The sequence below is a fragment of the Macaca fascicularis genome, chromosome 3, assembly GCF_037993035.2.
Source record: "Macaca fascicularis isolate 582-1 chromosome 3, T2T-MFA8v1.1".
Classification (NCBI taxonomy): Eukaryota; Metazoa; Chordata; class Mammalia; order Primates; family Cercopithecidae; genus Macaca; species Macaca fascicularis.
The window spans coordinates 119,348,884-119,370,841 of NC_088377.1; the positions used below are offsets into that span (position 1 = coordinate 119,348,884).

General features: G+C 33.0%; 1 protein-coding gene across 42 annotated transcripts in view; it reads right to left on the minus strand.

The window, feature by feature from the left end:
• PHF14 (PHD finger protein 14) overlaps positions 1-21,958 on the minus strand; it is a 231,232-nt gene that overhangs the window by 111,252 nt on the left and 98,022 nt on the right. For 40 of the 42 annotated variants that reach the window (XR_012432625.1, XR_010585764.2, XR_012432626.1 and 37 more), the window contains 4 exons: positions 20,272-20,403; positions 11,393-11,561; positions 1,414-1,464; positions 1,169-1,290 (listed from right to left, as the gene is read on the minus strand). Coding sequence is in view for 38 of the 42 variants with exons in the window: in XM_074035430.1 (XP_073891531.1) it covers positions 1,169-1,290; positions 1,414-1,464; positions 11,393-11,561; positions 20,272-20,403 (474 nt within the window). In the remaining 4 variants the exon portion in view is untranslated. Of the gene's footprint in view, positions 1-414; positions 580-1,168; positions 1,291-1,413; positions 1,465-11,392; positions 11,562-20,271; positions 20,404-21,958 lie in introns of those variants that run through there. The other 2 variants (XM_065542281.2, XM_065542285.2) reach the window with 2 other exon arrangements.

Sequence of the window (21,958 nt, forward strand, 5' to 3'; positions counted from 1 at the left end):
ATATGGACTATCTCAAAAAAATTAGCCAATTATTATAAACTTTCTTAATTTTGTCGAAGAGCTTTCTCTTTTTCTACTGTAATTTTTACTTTCTCTTTATCTTTCTCATTGATAGTATAAAAAACTCATAAAATTAAGACTTCATGCCTTTCTTTGAGAAATTAAGACAAATCATATTTTTAATGACCAAAATAGATTAAATCATTTGGAAGTAAATATTTAAAAACATACAACAACACTAATATATTTGTTTTATAAATATGTTTATTCTTTTTGAAATGTTTAATTTCTGTGTCCTCATTTAATTTGACAGGGCTTTACCAGAAGACAATGTTTTTAAAGAAATCAGAATGGATTCCCTTACAAAGTCCCTATAAGAACTGTAAGAACCTTTGTAACACTGTTTTTTGAAAGTCTGATGCCTCTTTTAAATTAGCTCTCTTTTTGTCCACCCATTCACTCTGCCATCTCACCCAGAGCTTTGATCAATTTCTTCATTTCAGCTAAAATTAGCAGCCTCTGGACCATTGGGAAAAGCCAATGTGCAGCATCAGCTAAGATTTCTGATTAGCATTATGTCTGATTAAAAAAAAAAAAAAAGTACCAAAACGAAACAAAGAAACAAAGACAAAACAAAAAATAAAATCAACCTAGGCCATCTTTTCACCTTTCTTTATTTCGTAAGGGAGAAGCATTTAACACATTTGTTTTGATAAGCAATAAGAAAATGCTAATTAAGTTCTTGTCAATAAAAAGTCTGTCTTCTCACCATTGCTTCTAAATTTCAAACATTTAAAATATGCTAACAGAGTTTAGTAACTTTATTATTTTATGACATAAAACATAATCTTAGTACACAGTGTTTAGATCAAATTACTTTTATAGCCTCTATATAGAGAGCATTGTCAACTTCTCTTGTCAAGAGAAAAATAATTCCCTGTGTTAAAAATGCAAATTATTACTCTTTATTTACATCTAAATCCAGAGCATAACCATGTGTGAGAGGTTAAGAAGTGGATGAAATCTGTTTCTGAAGTATTGTTTCCACTACATAATATTTTGAGAAAGGTCCTATCCTGAAATTGTTTTTTTCATTTTTTCTGTGATGAGAAAATAATAAACATGGAACTTTCATCCCCTAAAGACAAGGTTTTAGCATCCAACTTACCTGACAAGATTTTCATTGTCTCCAGTTCCCTTGCAAGTTGCACATTCAGTTCTTAAATCTTCAGCCTTGGGCTTCTTTTGCAACACAGACTGTCTTTGTCTTCTCTCTCTGGGAACTCTTTCCTGCCATACAAGGGATAATAAAATAAAATATAACAAAACAAAATAAGGATATAAGGGAAACAATTTTAAGCAAGAAAATTTCTCAAAGTTAAGACTGTGTAAAAGTGCTTAACTTATTCCAACCTCATGTTTTTCTTCCTCAGGAACGAAGCTCCGTTTTCGTCCTCTGGTTCTCTGGAAAAAAAAAAACAACAAAAAACAAAAAACAAAAATCCACAGTATATCTAATGTTTAATTAGTGATAAAAATAAATTTCCTCTGTTAATGCTATTGCTTAAGTTAGGCACTTGCAAAATTAGTTATTTCTAATTAATACTATATTGGACCACTGCATTTTGTTACCATTTATGACATAGGAAATAAAAAGTAACAAATTAAATATACTTTATAGTACTTCATAACTTAAGTTATTTTCATAACTTATCACATATGACTTATACAGCTGAAATGCTAAACCTGGGATCATACTACACACATTATTTGCCTACATGTATGCATGTGCATACATGTTTATGTAAAGAAATAATTCTTAAGCAGCCAAAAAAAGTAGAAGGAAACGGTCTCACATATCCAAAATGCTAGTTAACATAAAACTAATTAAAATGCCACATAAAATGACATTTTAAACTAATTTAGCTAAAATTCACTTCATATATTTCAGAATACATTTACCATTAGAAAGAATGCATACAAATGTTTAAAAGAACTGTAACTACATCAGTATTTGCAGCCAATATGTTAGAAATCTCCACCAATCACAGCACAGCCTCTGTAGATTTTATAATTCCCATATGCAGACCACTATTCCTTAGAGAATGGAAGAGAATGCAGGCACTGCTCCCAAAAATTACTTTGACAGCTGAGATCAAGGAACACTCCCAAGCTAGAGTAGGTACCAAATAATTCTAAACAGAATTACATTATAGTATAGATATATTAGTGTTTCTTACATTACTGTAATTTCAATTCTTCATGATACTAAGTACACTGTTATTTAATACCATGGCTAACTGCTTACCATTTAATCTGTCCCTAAATAGCCAAGAGTCAACTAAATTGTCATTCAAAAAAAGTAAATTTATAAAATATGTATCTGTTTACATTTATATTACCAATTAGTATGTTTTAATTATATTATGGAAGTAATTAGGAAGAAAAATGAAGACTATACCTAGGAAAAGCCTTTAAATGCAGATCCTACATCTATAATTCTTACTTCCAAAGAACAATACTGAGACTTGCTTCTCAAAATATCAGTCATGACCCATAATCACTGGCATCACCTGAGTGTATATTAGAAATGCAAAATCTCAGGCTCACTCTGACACACTGAATTAGAATCTGTCTTTTAACAAGAATCCTAAGTAGGTCAAATACATGTAAGTTTAAGGACCCCAGTGTAGAAAGGCCCTTAACAACACTTATTCAAGTTCTAACTGAAAACTTATGGCTAGTAATTTCTATATTCATCTCTTTTCCTTCTGTGCCACTCTGGCCCTTTAATGCTTTATTCTCTGTCTCCTTACAAAATTCATTCCCAACTTGGTAAGGACCATAGCATATTCATCTTTCTACACCCAATTAAACTTAACACAATGCTTATGACATAAAGTCTCAATTAACTTGTTTTAATAAAATAAATTTTTAAGTGGGTAAATCAAAACTAATGAATGATGATACTATATAATACAAATTAAAAGATTTGACTGACAGGCCAGGTACCATGGCTCATGGTCATAATCTCAACACTTTGAGAGGCTAAGGTGGGAAGACTGCTTGAGCTTAGAAGTTCAAGACCAGCCTGGGCAACACAGAGAGACCTCATCTCTACTAACAATAAAAATGAAAAAATCAGCTAGGCATGGTTGTGAGTGCTTGTAGCTACTCAGGAGGCTGTGGTGAGAAGATAACTTGAGCATGTATGCTGATGTATGCTGCAGTGAGCCATGATGGAGTCACTGCATTCCAAGCCTGCACAACAGGACGAGACTGTCTCAAAAATAAATAAATAAATAAAATATAAATTTGACAAAAAGTTTATTTTTCCCTAATTTGGTACTCTATTATCTAATTTGCATAATGTATATTTACAGGGCTTTTTTCTTTTTTTAGACAGAATCTTCTTCTGTTGCTCAGACTGGAGTGCAGTGCAGCAGTCTTGGCTCACTGTAGCTTCCGCCTCCCAGGTTCAAGCGATTCTCATACCTCAGCCTCGCAAGTAGCTGGGATCACAGGTGTGCACCACCAAGCCTGGCTAATCTCTGCATTTTTACTGGAGAAGGGGTTTTGCCATGTTGGCCAGGCTGGTCTCAAACTCCTGACCTAAAGCAATCCACCTGCCTTGGCCTCCCAAAGTACTGGGATTACAGGAGTGAATCACCGCACCTGGCCTACAGGGCATTTCAGTAAGATGTTCCAAATTAGTAACCAGCATCAAGTGGAAAATACTCAAATTACTCATTTGAGTTCCACAAACTTCTAAACAGAATGTGCAAAACACTGCCATACATTTTCACATTTTTCTTCATCCAACTCATCTTTTAGGTAACAAACTAGCAAATGTATCATCTAGTTTTGAATTAATTTTTCAAGTATGTATGTTAATGCTGCAAGTTCATGTTTTCAATTCTTTTAAGGATGTTTATTTACCATTTTGATAATAACTTAAATCTTCAAATATCTGGTGTAACTCCATCAACTGAAACTCTCTTCATACCCAGATTGCAATTAGCATCATATAGTATAATGCCAATTTAATCACACAATGGTATAGCTCCATTTCTCTCTATATTTATAAATTTGGTCTCATATATTAGGTGTATTTGTAATTATCTAAAATAGTCACTTTAAGTACATTTATTACCAAATGGTAATCACTGATATATTCGTGAAATACTTTAAAATAACACAAGACACATAAACAATATCCATCTATAAAAACAAACTTGTTATAAAAATATAAAATAATATCATCTTAGAGCTCTGAAAAAGCAATCCAGAGAAATGACTTGCTGATGTCACACAGCTGGTAAGTTTTTGAGGTAAACCTTAAACTCAGTTATCTCAACTGTCACTTCAGTGACTTTTCTTGCATGGCTAATCCGAGATTAATAATTTAATCCCAAATAGAAATGAACAAAATCATGAAGAATGCAAATCTCTTATTGCACTTGAATACTTAAACTAAACTGTAACATTGTGACACCCAATGAAGATTTCTTACATTTCAAATGAAGTTAGAGAATTATACCCAATAAAGGGTAAATTCAAACTGGCACTATAGTCTACCTAATTTGGTAGCTCCATACTATACACTAACTTGATTCATTACCAAAGTAATTACAGCACTCTTATTTAGCATTTATCACATTACTAATATTTCCAAAGAAAAAAAAAAAGAGAATTTGATCCAAATATAACTATATAAAATACCAAGTCCTCCAGCCAAGAAAATGTTGAAAGCTGTGTTGTTTTTTTTTTCCTAGTTTTAATGAAGTGGCAGCAACTGTAACTATGGAAATTCATAACTGCCTAAGGACAAGTTATCTTAAAAGCAGTGTCCTTGAATGAATCCCAAAACATAAGCGGAATTTAAAAGAGGGAGAAATGGTACAAAAAAGCAAGAAGAAAAACAAAAACAAGTATGGCTCATCTGACAAATTTCAGTTACCAAAGAGCTTGTCCCATCTCAGATGAATAGAAGTATATATAACAGGGTGGTCCTTTTATGATATATTTTGAGGCTACAATGACTTTAGCAACAATAAAACAGTAGGATGAAAATAATATGTGGAAGAAAGAAGAATTTTACTTTTCAAGTATGTGCTTTAGAATGTAACAGATACGTTACCTGGAAACTCCACATGATTAATCAAGCTGGGGTGCAATTCCAAACTGATTCATTTTGACAGTAATTAGTTAAGCTATTAAAAGTAAATGAAAGTTTAAAACTCATTCCAAATCTTGACACATTTCAATTTTTTGTTTTGTTTTTTTTTTTAAGAACCTGATTTACCTAGGGAATAATTACAACCTGAGCTGCTTAGATCACCTTGCTTGTAATCTGTCCGTGATAAACTTACTTGAAAAGAGGTGATTAAAAAATCCATAGAAGAGATTGGCATGGTATTAGAGACAATGTATTTAAACTGAAAAGGTGTAAAATTATCTTATCTAGCAGGCAAATTTTAAATAGTTTATTCTGGCTGGGCACAGTGGCTCAGGCCGGTGATCTCAGTACTTTGGGAGGCCGAGGCGTGTGGATCACCTGAGGTAAGGAGTTTTAAACCAGCCTGGCCAGCACGGCAAAATCCCATCTCTACTAAAAATACAAAACTTAGCCGGATGTGGCGGCGCACACCTGTAATCTCAGCTACCCAGGAGGCTGAGGCATGAGAATCGCTTGATCCTGGGAGGCAGAGGTTGCAGTGAGCCAAGATCACACCACTGCACTCCAGCCTGGGCGACAAAGCGAGACTCTGTCTCAAAAAAATAAACATAAAAATAAATAAATAAATAGTTTATTCATCTAAAACAAACAATTAAACATTTTTCTAACTCCTCTATCATTTTTCTAACTCCTATATCATTTTTAATTTTTTAGAACTGAGGTCATTTTAATTTGCAATAAAGTTAAATGCATGATTCATTTGGCAAATGAACTAAATTTAAAATTAAAAGAGAGTCAGTACTTTAACATCTTTGATACCACTAAACAAGGCTTCATATATTCACTTGTGACCAGGTCACTAAATTTAACACTCGTGTTTTTGTTGACAAATCAATATTTATACAAATTAATAATTAAAGTCAGTCATATATGGTTAGATGAATCATAAGAAATGCCTCTCTCTGTAACTTATATGTAAAAATAGAACATGCTTATTCACAGGCAAAATTCCAAAATCAGTGTTAATTAGGACAATTAAGTCAAACTTTGAAAACCTCTGTTAAGCTAAATAGCATTAGATTTATGCTGGGGAATAAATGCCAATAGCTTTCTGGCAGCTATTCAAAAATGCTTCAATATAAAATGTATTCTAATATATATAAATATATTTAATTCCTAAGACTATAAAATTATATGTATAGTATATATTATATGTAGTAATAGATAATTATATATAATTTCTAAAAAATATAAAATTATACATATATATAATTCCTAAAAATATCTGTCTTTCAATTATGAAACTATATTGAAAACAAGTTAAAGTTCATAAAATATTCAAAGAAAACTGCTATATGCAAAAAACAAATTATGAACAAGGTGTCATCTGTTTCTGTCGGCTATCAATAAACAACAGATGGAATGGCAGTCACCAAAAGTGAGTGCTTTCCCTTTGGTCAACTGGCTGTAGAGTTTCTTTTTACCTAATTTAGCTTATATTAACAGGGTTATGAAAATACATGGGAGAATAAGAAGAAAATGATGACCAATTTGTCTTAACTACTATAAACTGAAATAACTATGGGTCTAACGATATATAAGAAAATATATATTCCACATGACAAGTAAGTGCTGCTATAAAAACCTTCTCAGAGATAATGGTACATACAAAATAAGTAAAGTCTTGAAGCTCCACCTATTCTTATCTTTATTTCATACTCCTAGGAATAAACTAAAGTGATGGATTTCCAAGAGGCAAAAAGCAAAACAGGAGTCTCAGGGTTTTGAATAAGATTACTTGAGCTAAGGACACCCACAGAGTAGATCTCTTCCAAGTAGCCAAAGTGAGTTCTAGTTCACTACAAAAACTGTTTGCCAGGGTTTCTTCTAAGAATCTATGACAGACAGAGGTTTTATAATCTGACTCATACCTCAGAGGTCACCTTGAGTCTGATAATATAAAACTCTGGTATGTAAAGCCCCCACAAATAACCTTTCTTTCCCAGAACTGTAATAATTCAAATAGTTAAGTAAAATAAATATGAACATAATGTATAGTAACCTTTAGTCACTTCAATAGAACTGAATCCAAATGCTTCAACATTTTTCCTAAACTAGCATCTAAAAAATATTTATATGAAACATATTTCATATTTTCAGATTCTCAAGACTTACGTTTAAACATTATTAAATAGATACTTTACACATGTGTAAAATTAGTTAAAACATAAATGTAATAAAAGTAGGCTCTAGGATATTTGATTATCTCTCAAATAAAGACTGCCACTTAGAACAGGCTAGTGGCTCACATTGTTAAGTGTGATGGAAAAACGATTAAATGTGTTTAAATCCCCTTCCAAAATAATGATCTAAAAGAAATAATGCATCCTGAAAAACAATATGATTTTCAGTCAAAGCTGCTAAAAAGTATTTTGACTATTTGTTGCACTTATTTTACAAAAAAGAAAATACATAAAACACAACCAGAATTTGTAAGTCAGGAAGAAAGATCTCAGAACTTCAAAGACAGTAGATGATGACGCATGTGTGTAAAAACTATGGAAAGACAGGTTCCAACAAGTCCTTTGGCACTTCTATAAAAGATAAAAAGTCACTACATGACATAGAGTGCAAAGAAAGCAAAAAGAAAATCTGAAAGCTTTCAAGTTACATTAGAGTATTAGAAAATATGTCCATAAGTATAAACATCAATTTTAAAGTAACTTCAAAAGGGATATGGGTAAGCTAATTTATATTTTCTTCAAAATTAATTTCCTTGCCTAAAAGGAAGTAAAAAGTTCCACATAGAAATAATGCAGAGGAAATGTCTAAATAACAAAGTACTTTAACAGAGCTTTCTTAGGCTGCCTTTACAATAATTCTATAATTTCACTGATGAAACACAAGAATGGGACCCATTCTTCTGTGGTAAACAGGACAATCGCTGTCTGCCAGGAATTCAGGTCTATGAGCTTGGGGTATGTCATGATTGCCCTATGTATGTCATGTAGGTAAAATTTTCTTCAAAATCATGGTAGAATAATAAGACTAACATGAAAACAAATTATACTTTGATCAATTAATGGTAGGAAAAATGAAACACTGACAAAAATAAAAATACTATAATAATGTATTTCAAGACAGAATGTTCCCAATTGTAATACATGTGCTAAAATAAAAGTATAAGTAGGAGGATATTGGGAGCAATAGTTTAAAAATGTAACAATGGGAGAGAAAAATCAGTTATATATTGCAAAAGGTATTTATACAAGTTAGTAAGCTGTTGTATGCCTGGTCTCTCATAATTAACACTGTTCTAAGAAACACAACTAGAACATCTCATTTTTCACCATACCACCTATTAATTAAAAAAGATACATACAACTCTGAAACAGAAATAAGTAAAAACTTAAGGTAACAACAGGAACTCAGCATAAATGGTAAGATCAAGATCAAAATGACTGATCACTCTCTTCTGTATCTCTCATTCCTACATTCCTTGAAGTTTAGTATGATACCTTACACCAACTGTCTGGTTTTCTGAATGGATTGTTGGAAGGCAGGCAGAAAAGATGAGAGGGAAAGAGGAAAGGTAATCACCATTGATAGTCATTTTCAACTTTTATTTAGTATAAGCTTAGCACCTAAGAAATCTGCTTAGTCAAACCCCATAAATTCTAATTCATTAATTCTAGAATGGGTCTAAAGTCTGTACTAGCTCTAGGGTGGGTCCAAAGTCTACATTTCAATAAATATCCAAGATGGTCCTAATGCAAGTAATCCATGGTCTCTGGAGCATCATTTCTAAACTTAGCACCACACAGTACTCCATGCTACCAAAAAATAAAAAATAAAATAAAAAGTGTCCTAAAAAATGCTTTTTTGATAAAAACAAGTTAAGAAAAAGAACAGATAAAAGTAATCCTATTTCTAAATATTAGGATTTTTTTTTGGAGCTTCAACATGCATTGGAATTTCTACAAGTAAGAACATAATCACACTGCATTTCCTGAAATTATTGGCCATGGACTCTTTTCCCGGTGTTTCACTGACCAAAATCTGTAATTAAGTCTAAAACTTTTAAACAAGAAAACTAGAGACAAAGAACAAGATGAAAGGAATGTGATTATATTAGCAAATTTTAAAGCTTCCTTAGGATAAAAAAAAAAGCAGACCAGTAAAGGAGAGAAAAAAAATAGAAGGATCCTTTAATATTAAAGAGTTCTCTTTTATTTCAAGTAATACTGAACTATGGGCACAAAAATATCACTGTAATATACATAATTTCCCTCTATATGATAACTCCAAAGTTAAGGATGATAATACTAATCACAAGGCTTTCTTGAAACAATAAAGAAACTGGAAAAATAATGTTTCATAAGAGGATAATCTTTGCAGACAGACATATGAAGTAATAACTCTTCTCTTAAGATCTCAAGAATAACTGTAGTTACCATTTTCAAACAATTATAGAAAATATTTTAGAAATAGAAACTAGCAGGCTTATTTAACAAAGGAAAATTCTCTCTAGTTCCCTTATAAACAAAATATATTTTTGAAGCCTAAAAAAAGAGTTATCAACAGTAGAAACTACAAATAAAAACTATTTCAAGTCTATCTACTTAGAGCACCCAAAATAAACTATTTTAATTATCTAAAAGATAACAATTCTCAGATTTGCCTCATCAATTTCATATGAGCCCATAACACAAAACTGATTTAAAAAATCAAGGTGAATTCTCCCAAATAAGATCTTTCAAGTGATTATAATACAGGAGGTTAATACAGATTAAAAAAAATTTTTTTGAGAAAACTGTTACTTTGAGGAAAAAAAACCAAAGACTCTTTAAAATGAAACAGGTAACAAAACAAATGATGACAACTAACTCTAAAAATATCTTTATATCTCCCCTGTGGAAAGAAAGATTTTTGAAAAGTGCCTGCCTCAGCTCAAGCCAGGAAAGTATGCCCTAAGAATTCATAACAGTAAGCCAGCACTTAAAGGTTTGAAATTTACACTCCTGATGTAATAGAAAACATACACACCAAACTTTTATTTAAAATATTCTCAAGTTGGTAGAGGCCCCTTCAAGGTACCTGGTAAAAATGAACATAAATGATTTCCCCAGAAGAAACTCTTTAAAACCTGGCCTCAAAGAATTTGCAATGAGAAAAAGGTAAACACCCCAACAGAAAAATTGGTGAAAGGCTTGCATACACATTTCCCAGAAAAGGAAATACAATTTACCAAAAATAAGTAAATAGATGCTCCAAATCACGAGTACTGAGAGAACTGCAACATAAAATGTCAATATGCTATTTTCCCTGCATCACATTGGAAAGCATTAAAACACTGGACAAAAGTTTGTGAAGCAACAGAAACATTATCCATTGCTAGTATGAGTGTGAACTGATTTGGAAAACAATTGCAGTTATCTAGCAAAACTGAAGATGCAGATAGTCTGTAACTTAGCAGATCTACACCTTAATACATACACAAACTCCCTGTTACCATGCTGCAGGAGATATTTATAGGAACATTTAAAACAGAGCTGTATAGAGTAGAAAAGCATGAAAACAACCTAACTGCCCATCAACAAAGCAAAAGAAAAACTAGGCAATAATCTATTCTTTCCATAGAAAACTATACATTAGTGAAAATAAATAAACTACAACTACATGGATCAGCATGTCTGAATCAAATCAACATAATTTTGGTCAAAATATCAAATTACCGGAGAAAAACATTTGATTCCACTCATATGAAATTCAAAACCTATAAAAATAAACCACGTATTATTCATAAATATATAGATTTACAGTGTAAATCTCTTCTATAAAGAAAAAGAAATGAATGAGAAACATAAAGCTGAGTAAAGAGGTGGCCTCTGGGCTAGACAGATAACGATGAGATTGTCGAAGATTTACAGGAAACTTCTAAAGCTTTGGGAATGGTCTGTCTTTTAAGGTGGGTGATGGATGCTCTGGTGTGTCCATTATTATTATGCCTCCAACAAAATACAAACTACAAACACTCAGGTAAGCATGTGGTATATTTCACAATATAGAAAAAAATTGTTAAGAGTAACCAATAGTAATATACATGTCTTTTTCTTTGACTTCTAAGTATATGTTTGCCCTGTGTCTTTCTCACCCTCTGAAATTTTGGCGTCAGAATTGTATGATGCTTATGATAAATAAAAAATAAACTACCGTATTTCTTATTGGAATCTTCTTGGGTTCAGGTGGCACATCCTGTGGAACAAATTTCACTGGTTCCTTAATCTGCCTCCTTGATCGTTTGGTTCCATCTGGTAGGGTTTCCATGGCCATGTCTGCTTCCATGTCACTGCTCCCTGCCTGGTCACATTCTGAGCACTGCCTACATAAACGGGAAAAATTTAAGTCATGTATTTATTATTATCTTCAGGCTTTAGCTATAGTTTTTATAAATACAAAATCCAGGTATATAAGAAGAATATGTAAAAATATACACAGGTAATATGATCACAGGGTATATAATGAAAAAACATTCAGAAACACTCTTCTAAGAGTGACTACTGTTAATATAATATTTAAGGCAATTTAATGTATCCTGTAAGTATAAGAACACATTTAACAATGCTATATGTTTAAGTGAACCAACATGAGATTCAACACTGATTAAAAAGGTGGTTTTGTCAGCTGCAGTGGCTCACACCCATAATAATCCCAGCACTTCAGGAGACTGAGGCAGGATGATTGCTCACAACATAGTGAGACAACTGTCTTCACACACACACAAAAAACCAAAAAACAGAAAATTAGCCAGGTTTGGTGGCACACACCCATAATCCCAGCTACTCAGGAAGCTGACGTGAAAAGGTCACTTGAGCCCAGGAGATCAAGGCTGTGGTGAGCCATGATTGCAACACTGCACTCCAGCCTGGGTAACGTGAGCAAGACCCTATCTTAAATAATAATAATAATTTACCTTTGGAAAGTATGACTTTTCTTTAAATGACATATACTGTGATATCTAAAAATCGAAGTCCTTCATGGACCCTAACACTACTCCTTGTCACAGTTATCATATCTTTTAATTGTAGTCAATGACAAGTTGTGCTGAATATACTACTTAAAGAAACTATAGAAACAGACTCCAAGAAGTGTTGGGGGAAAAAAGGGTCATGTTAGTTGGTGGCCCCTACTACTTCTAAAAGAAGAAATATACATTTATTTACCAAAGGAATTTGTTAAAGTAGCATTTATAAAAAATTTTAATATGGGTAATATTAAAAATTAATTGAAACTAAAACTTTACACAAGTGGTATCCCACAAAACTTTTTATAACATTAGGATTATCTACATATCAGCACTGTCCAGAACAGTAGCCACTAGCCATAGATGGTTACTGAGCACTTGAAATGTGGCAAATAACAACCGAGAAAATTTCAAATTTCAATATTAATTGATTTAAATTTAAATAGCCGTATGTGGCTAGTGGCTAACATTTAGACAGCAAAAATCTAAACAAGGACTGCTGGAAATCTTTACATTGTGAATCATAAAGGACCATTTCAAAAAGTTAAAACCAGTTGTTAAAAGTAAATTTTTACTTATATTTTCTTCAACTGTAAAAGAATGATCAAAGGCAAATTCTCCAAAAGTTTGATAGTATCTCTTAATAAAAATGATTATAATCTGTAAAAGTGTATTCGATATTTAGTTTGTATATGTTTATATCAGTATCTTTGAAGGTAGCTTATAATTCTCATAGCAAGAATTTTCAAAGATTTATGATTTGATTTCATCCTCCATCAATATTCACATCTTTCACTAATACTGTAAACTTATTAAACTAATACTTAATTGTAAAAGTGACAGCTTTAATTTTTGAACTCCAACAACAGAGTTAAATACCAAGTACCATTTGTTTTGTTAATGCAAAGATATTATTCCTAAAATACAAATGAATCCTTAACATATTAATGTAAATATCTTAAAATTTCCAATTCTTTAAGAATAGGTTAGCAAAAATTTTAGCACTAGAAATTCAGTGAAAGCAAAACAAAAATGTACATAATCTTGTATTACTCAGAAAACATTTATGTATCTATTGCTACCCTTCATGTAACTATAGCTAGCACATTGTCCCCTAGATTGTCAGATTACCATCATAACAAAAATACAACTAAATGAATATACTAAATTGCTCCTGCATTTGTCCCATATGAAAACATCAAGGACTGGTAAGAGAAAATACACACCTTACAGAATCTCAGAATTGAAATGGTAAGTATATTCTGACTTTATTAGCAGAACTGTGAAAACCCCAGAAATGTTAGATATTGTTAGTAACAATAAATGCAACAGCCTTCGAAACAGAGATGACTAGAGAAATTACCAAATTATATTACAAAAAGGCCCATTGCTTCACTTTTCAGCATTAAATTATAATCTTAATGCTACTTGATCATTTCTATCAGTTGAGTGAAATATAGTCAAAGTTTCTCAAACAGTTCTAATTCACTTTTTTTTTTTTTTGAGACAGTCTGCAACCTCCACCTTTTTTAAGCGATTGATTCTCCTGCCTCAGCTTACTAAGTAGCTGGGACTAGAGTTGTGTGCCACGATGCGCAGTTAATTTTGGATTTTTTAGTAGAGACAGGGTTTCACTATATGTTGGCCAAGCTGGTCTCAAACTCCTGATCTCAGGTGATCTGCCCGCCTCAGCCTTCCAAAGTGCTGGGATAACAGGTGTGAGCCACCATGCCAGGCTCTAATTTACTTTTAAAATATGTTGTTTGTCTATTGAAATAACAGGCAAACGTAATGTTATCTAAATCCCCTGGGTATAGAAGCAAGTACCTTTTTCAGATAAATCATTGTTTTGTTTTTTAAAAAAACTGAAATATTTCCTCTTTGCTTCTCTTTCGGTAGCTATTACCCTTGTCGGGACATTATTTATTCTTATGTTCACTTCCATCCCCACTAAAACTAATACAGTTAGGTGACAAAGAAATTTGGCTCTCCAATTCCCAGAGAATAGAAATGTTATACCCTGAACACCACAAAACACTGAACAACTCAAAAAATCAAAACAAATGTAACGGCCAATGCAGAATATATCCATTCCTATTTCAAGACAACCACCACATGATTGTTGCAGTAGATAGAGTCTACACTGAGTAGACTACAAGAGTATTATGGACATAATACTTCTTACCCATTCTTCAACAATCTATTAAACACTATAGCCTTCATCTTATAAATAGCATTTAAGATATGTAAAAGTGTTTCTGCTACATCAATTGGTATACAAGATGTTAAGAAATAATAACCTAAATCCATGGCCTGTCTAATTCAACGAAATCAAATAATTTTTTTTTTTTTTTTTTTTTTTTTTTGAGACAGAGTCTTGCTCTGTCGCCCAGGCTGGAATGCAGTGGCATGATTTAAGGCTCACTGTAACCTCCATCTCCCGGGTTCAAGCAATTCTCTGCCTCAGCCTCCCGAGCAGCTGGGATTACAGGCGCCTGCCACCATGCGCGGCTAATTTTTGTATTTTTAGTAGAGACAGGGTTTCACCATGTTGGCCAGGCTGGTCTTGAACTCCTGACCTCGTGATCCACCCGCCTCACCCTCCCAAAGTGCTGGGAATTCATGTGTGAGCCATCATGCCCAGTCGAAATCAAATAATATTTTAAGGAAAATCATGATTATCTTTCCTAAAGTCAAATACATATCTGGCTTCTTTCAATAATCCACTAAACTGCTATTATCTATTAATTTAGCTAAACTCACCTTAATCCTGTATATTTTTGCTTAACACACTGTATTAGAGAATAGAGTCCTAAAATTTATAATTCCCAAGGACAATACTAAAGATAATCTTAACCTTTTAATTGATCCAAGTCAATTAAAAATTTAAAGTATAATAAAAATCCATGTCAGGAATTTATGCAACAGAATAACTTTCATGCTGAAATACCAAGAGGTTTTTCTCAATTCTTTTCCCTTCCTCCCTTCCTCTCCCTCCCTCTTTCTGCCTCCCCCTCCGCCTTCCTCTCCCTTCCTTTCCTTCCTTCTTACCCGCCCTCCCACCCTCCCTCTTTTTCTGTCTTTTTTTGAGACAGAGTCTCACCCTGTCGCCCAGACTGGAGTGCATTTGGCGCAATCTCAGCTCATTGTAGCCTCAGCCTTCCAGGTTTAAGCAATTCTCTACCTCAGCCTCCTGAGCAGCAGGGATTATCAGTACCTGCCACCATTCCTAGCTAATTTTTGTATTTTTAGTAGAGACAGGGTTTCATCATGTTGGTCTTGAACTCCCGACCTCAAGTGACCCACCTGCTTCAGCCTCCCAAAGTCTGGGATTACAGGCATGAGCCACTGCATCTGGCCTTTTCTCAATTTTCTATACCTTCTATATGTTTCTAGCACCATACAACTACAACCTATAATCAGAATGATGACCCAATGAGATTTCAGAATCTTAGTTACTAAAGAAAAATGTTTAATAGCGTTTAGACAAGAAAATGTACTAATTTAGCCCAGGCATAGTGGCTCACACCTGTAATCCAGCACTCTGGGAGGCCGAGGCAGGCGTATCACGAGGTCAGGAGATCGAGTCCATTCTGGCTAACACAGTGAAACCCTGTCTCTACTAAAAATACAAAAAATTAGCTGGGCGTGGTGATACTCGCCTATAGTCCCAGCTACTTGGGAGGCTGAGGCAGGAGAATTGCTTGAACCCAGGAGGCGGAAGTTGCACTGAGCTGAGATCGTGCCACTGCACTCCAGCCTGGGCGACAGAGCAAGACTCCATCTCCAAAAAAGGAAAAAAAAAAACAAGAAAGTGTACTAATTTGGAGAATTTTATTCATGTAAGTTAAAAAAAAATGATTTTATGAATCTTTAAATGCAACAAATCCAGTAACATTCCATATTCCAAATATTTCATGATTTACTCTTTTCTCCTCCACAATTTATCTTTTTTAGTCATCAAGAACTCAGGATCCCACACCAGAGTTTTTTTTCTTATATCTAAGCTGTTGGCCATGTTTTCTCCTGTATTTAGAAGAAGTCTTGACAGGTGCCTACATAAAACTTTAAGAGGTGACTCAAATATCATTCTTCTCAGACAAGTAATACCTCAGTCCCTCCTACTTCTGCATTACGGGTATCTCTTTGAAGGGCAGAGAACAACATTTAACTCAATTTGTAAATTTTATTCTTTTTGTAGTTATAATATCTGTATAAAACTTTAATAGATATATACGTATTAATTCATATACAGTAAATGCCCCATTCTAAAGCTGGAATTCCTACTAGCACTTAATGGGAAGAAGAGGCAATAAAAAAAATTTAAATGAACAAATTATCAAGAAAAACAAAGGAAAAAACCTCTGTAAACTATTCCTAGAAGGGTTTGTGTTTTCTTTGCATCATAAAATAAACACAGACATATCCAAGGAATAAAAGGATATAATATTACTCAATTCTCTGTTAAATAATGTGTTTCAGAATATTCTTCAAACAATTGGAAAAGGCAACACAAGTTCCAATCAGATGAATGGAGGCAGAAACATAACATTAGTATTCTACAATTAAGAGATGATTAACTATTTGAGCTACTCTAATAAATCAAGCTCTTACCATTTGTATCCTACCAAACATGTCTTAGAATTTAAGGCAGTGTGGAGATTGTATATTTTTAAAAACAACAACAAAAACTAAAATAACAAACTAAAAATGAGACAAAATACATTTTAAATACTAGAAAGAGGTACAAACAAAATAGAACCTAGATCACACCAACCCTAGCCTCTCTATTCCCTGTGGAATTCTTCATCTACCTTTTAATATTATTCTTTACTAGCTTTTCACATCCCTGGCCCAACTTAAGAAGCCCCTAGGTTTTCCCCTCTCCTTCTCCTGGGCAGCAGAGCATAATTCAAGAAAAATCAAATAATCACATTTACTTATGCACTAAACATTCTTGCTACACAGCCTCAGCAAGTCAGTTTGATTTTTCCACAGTAAGTTGTTACCAACCATCTGCTGTCTTCTCAAGAGCCCATCATCATCCCAGGTCTTTTCCCTCTCAACAGACTCCTATATCACTAAAATGTCTGAGCCTGTCCAACGTGAATTCACTCAACTTCCCAACCCTTCACCTGTAATTACTTCTGTATCTGTATCCATCTTTTCTTTGATATCACATGTCTTAACCTGCCCAGCACAGTCCACTGAACTCTGGGATGGACTGAACAGAAAGCATCCAAATCTAGAACTAGTGTCTCCATGAAAACAGTGCTGGTACTGGAAGAAAAGGCTGGATAGCAAGTGCTTCAATAGTCATTCGAGTAGAATATGATACCTGAGAAGGTAACAGATTGTATAGTAATTAATTCTAGGTACAGTTTGCTTACGGGATATTTAGTAGTAAGGGTGTTACCACAGGCTTGCAGAACATAAAAACAGCAAAAATAAATATTCAGAAATGTTATACCAGAAGGACCATTCAGAAATGTTATACCAGAAGGACCTGTGGAAGTTTAAGCTGAAGACTAAGGCACAGTCATCAAATAAGAGTCCAGTAACAGGACTCTAGTCATAAAAGGAAATTTGATCACTAGAAACAAGGAGAAATTAAAGGACCTTTTCCCTTAAAAAAGGACTAGCAAGAACAAGGTAGAGTTTAAAGCAGATGTCAGTCAGAGATATACTAGTAAATGTCTAACACTTGACCCTCTGGGGGGAAAGCCCTACTATGTAGTATTTAGTAATTTCTATAGTACAAATACTCCTAACCATGGCAATTTCAGTTTCAAATTATCAACATGGCATCACAGAATATAGGATGGGGAAAAGGGTGTGTAGTAGCAACTATTACAGGTTGAGCATCCCAAATCCAAAAATCCAAAATCTGAAGTGCTCCAAAATCCAAATATTTTTTGAGCACTGACATTATAGTCAAAGAAAATGTTCACTGGAGCATTTCAGATTTCGGATTTTCACATTTGGGATACTCGACCAGTAGGTACAATGCAAATATTCCAAAACAAAAACAAAAACAAAATCCAAATCACTTCTGGTCCCAAGAACTTTGGATAAGGGATACTCAACCTGCATATCATTTTTTTTCTACCATCCTGATACAATAGACTTAAATAACCTCAAGAGCATAGACAATAGTAAAATGTGACAAAAGATTTAGAAAGTGTTAAGTTTTGAGTATTTATTTTCTTTAATATAACTTCAAAAATAAACTGAAAATGTTAAAAAGCAAAAAGTAAAAACTGCCTTCCACATTTGAGGTACACTAAAGAAAAAACATAATTCTCTGAATCTTGCACACTCCAAAATTAATACACCCAGTTAACTGCTAACCAAAGCTAAGTTGATCTTAGAGGCCAAAGGAAATGTGATCACGACAAACAAGGAGAAATTAAAGGCTTCACTGTGCTACAACATTAACTTTTACTTTTACTTAAAAACCACTAACACCAGTGAAAAGGCTCTAAGTTGTTTAGGCCCTTTTAGGAGTACTCTCACTAAAACACCTCAGGCTATGTACATTATTTCTTTTCTTTTTTTTTTTTTAATTTCAACTTTTATTTTAGATTTAGGGGGTACATGCACAGGTTTGTTACATGGGTATACTGCACGATACTGAGGTTTGGAATATGAATGATCCCTATCACTCAGGTAGTGAGTATAGTACCCAACGGTTTTTTCAAGCCTTGCTCCCCTCCTGGCCTCCCCACTCTAGTAGGCCCCATCTTTATGCCCATAAGTATCCAGTGTTTAGCTTCCACCTATAAGTGAGAACATGCAGTGTTTGGTTTTCTGTTCCTGGGTTAATTCACTGAGTATAATGGCCTCCAGTTGCCCCCTTGTTGCTACAAAGAACATGATTTTACTTATTTTTTTTGGCTGCAGAAACTCTCACACACTGGAAACCAGAGCTCTGCAGGTTGAGCAGTAACAGGAGGGTCCATAACTTCATTTAAGGAGAGAACTGCATATCTCCATATAAGTTCATGGCAAAACATCCTGGCTCTGGAGACTATCAAACTAGTTTTCAATTTAAACACCCACCCAGGATGCTTATTAACATTGTTGGGATTTGAATATACTATAGCAGTTTCTGAAGCACATAAATACCACAATAAATATATTCCACTGTATTTCAAAAGAACAGGGCAGTAAGATTATCTGAAAACAAGCTGATACAAAGAACACTACAAAAAAGCAATCCTGTGAAAATAGTGAAAAAATTTCAGCTTCCTAATCAAATGAACAGAGGCAGCCTTAAGTGATAAAACAATGAGGTCAAAAAATAGGCCTAATGTATTTGAGGAACACACACAACCTCTTGTAGAGATTAAAATTTAAAAATTTGGGGTTCACTCTTTTCTGAAACTGGAAAGGTTATGGAACTTGTATACAAAGAATATTCATGTTCATTCCAAAGTTTTCCATTTCCTATATTCTCCTTCCTATAAGAAATCATTCCACTAAAATCTGAACATCTGTCCCTTTCTTAGAATAAAATTAAGGAAAGGATAAAACTCATTATAGATACTATAACCTTATCAAATGTCTGTAGTGATTCGATATGCCTGTTAATAAAAAAAATTAAGAAATGTTTATCAAACGTTTCTAGATTTCAAAGTATGGTTGGATTTCAATAACTAGCACAAATACCAAATACCAGAAGTAAAGCCTTTGACACTAATCTAAAAATAAGATACTAAATTGCAAGTAAAAGCATATGATGGCAAATTTTAGATAAATTCAATTTCAAAATAACAATAAAGTATTTGAGAAATTCTTAACAATAAAACAAAAGAATTATAAGCAATGGACAGAATTCATGCCTTAAAGAAGAATCTATTGCTAAAATAGCCACGATTAATGAAAAATTTATTTCTCAAAAAAGCTGTTATAGATTTAGTCACATAATGCTATAATAAATATTGATGACAGTCAATTTTAAAATGTGCCAAATACTTTATTATGAACAAATATAATATTTCATCTTATACTGCTGAAACTAAGAGTAAATCAATTGAAACATCTAAATCTCCTCTATTTTACTTACCAATAACTGTTTTTGGTCTTTCTTGGCATCCTTGTAAGAGGAGGATCCAGACATCCAAGGTGGTAATGTAGTTTACAGGTATCACACAATAAAAGAAGATGCTGATCATGGTTCTTCTTACAAATTCCACAACTTTTAATAAAAGCAGCAAGTAAAGATTTCAATAATAATTATCATAGTGAAACGCAGTTTACTTATAGCATATTTTTTAAATTATAAAATTTCATCTTGATTTAATATTTCTTCTGTTGAGATAGACAATTTCTTTCATTAACACATCTTTTTACAATGTCAGTAACTGTTAGTTCTAAATACTTTTGAGAATGTTAAAAATAGTTTGGATCTGATATAAATTTAAATATTACTAGAGTCAAACTTTCTAAGGAATTACATATATAAGGTATTTATCCTCAACATCATATTCATTTTAATTTTAATTATTACCTAAAATCCATTTCACATTAGTTCACTTTTTCTCTAGACACATAAATGATAGAACAAAGTAAATTCCCAATTTTCTAAAACTATGAAAAAATTACTTCACAAACAGAATGTAGTTTATTTCCTACCATTAGTTTAGTTGTAAACCTTTCAAAGAGTCTTCAACATGTAGATATTGCTACAAGTATACATGAGTCTCTTTTCAATATTGGATTTAGAGTCTTAAAAATATACTAATTAAATTCAAAAGTAAAAAAATTAAAAACACACACACTATATATATACACACACACACATATCAATTGATATTTATTGCAAAGATTATGGAATTTTGTGATTGTTACTATTATTTTAGGATTTTTTGGTTTCTCAGAAATCTAACTTCTCTTATGCAAAAAGGCAATTTAACTACACCTGCGTACACAAGTACCATCACCTGAAAATCTAAAGTATATTTATATTTGGAATGTACAGAAAGCAATGATAGTTAGGTTTTTTTTTTTTTTTTTAATACGCCTAGAAAAAAAGTCACACATATACACACTTAAAAAGCCAAAATAAATAAATAAAAAACCAGTACCTGGTCTCAGTAAAAAAGAAAAATCGCTTAAAATATATTCTGAAACAAAAACGAATTGTAGTCATAAAAGTCAGAAGCATAGTGATATTGCTTGATGGTTCCAAATGAACCAACTATGTTTGAAAAAGCTGGCCTGAGAATGTGCTAATGTTCACATTGTACACTAATACAATGTGGGCTTTCCCCACATTTCAAGGAAGTTATTTGCTATTACTTGTAGAGGGAGCCTCCAACAAAAAAAAAAGAAGGTAGTTATGGAGATTGATATTGTTGTTATTGCTACTATTTCTGAGAAAGAAATTTTGAGAAGAATATTTATGTATTTATACACGCATAACATATATGTATGCATATACATGGATAAATATACACACACATACACACACACATACAAAAACACTAGCATCTTTTAAACTTCTCTCACTTAATCAATATAAATTATTTAGGAAAAAGTGAGATCGTAACCTATTTATTTATGGAAAGAAGTCTTGACTACAATAAACTTACTATAATGGTGAACACTGAAAATATTGAGCAAAGAAAGTAAAAAACAAAAATACTTATGCAAACAAAGTGATTGCAACTGAGCATCAAGAGAAAAAAAAGTGTAGAACCTCAAAACTAAAACTTATCGGGCCGGGCGCAGTGGCTCACGCCTGTAATCCC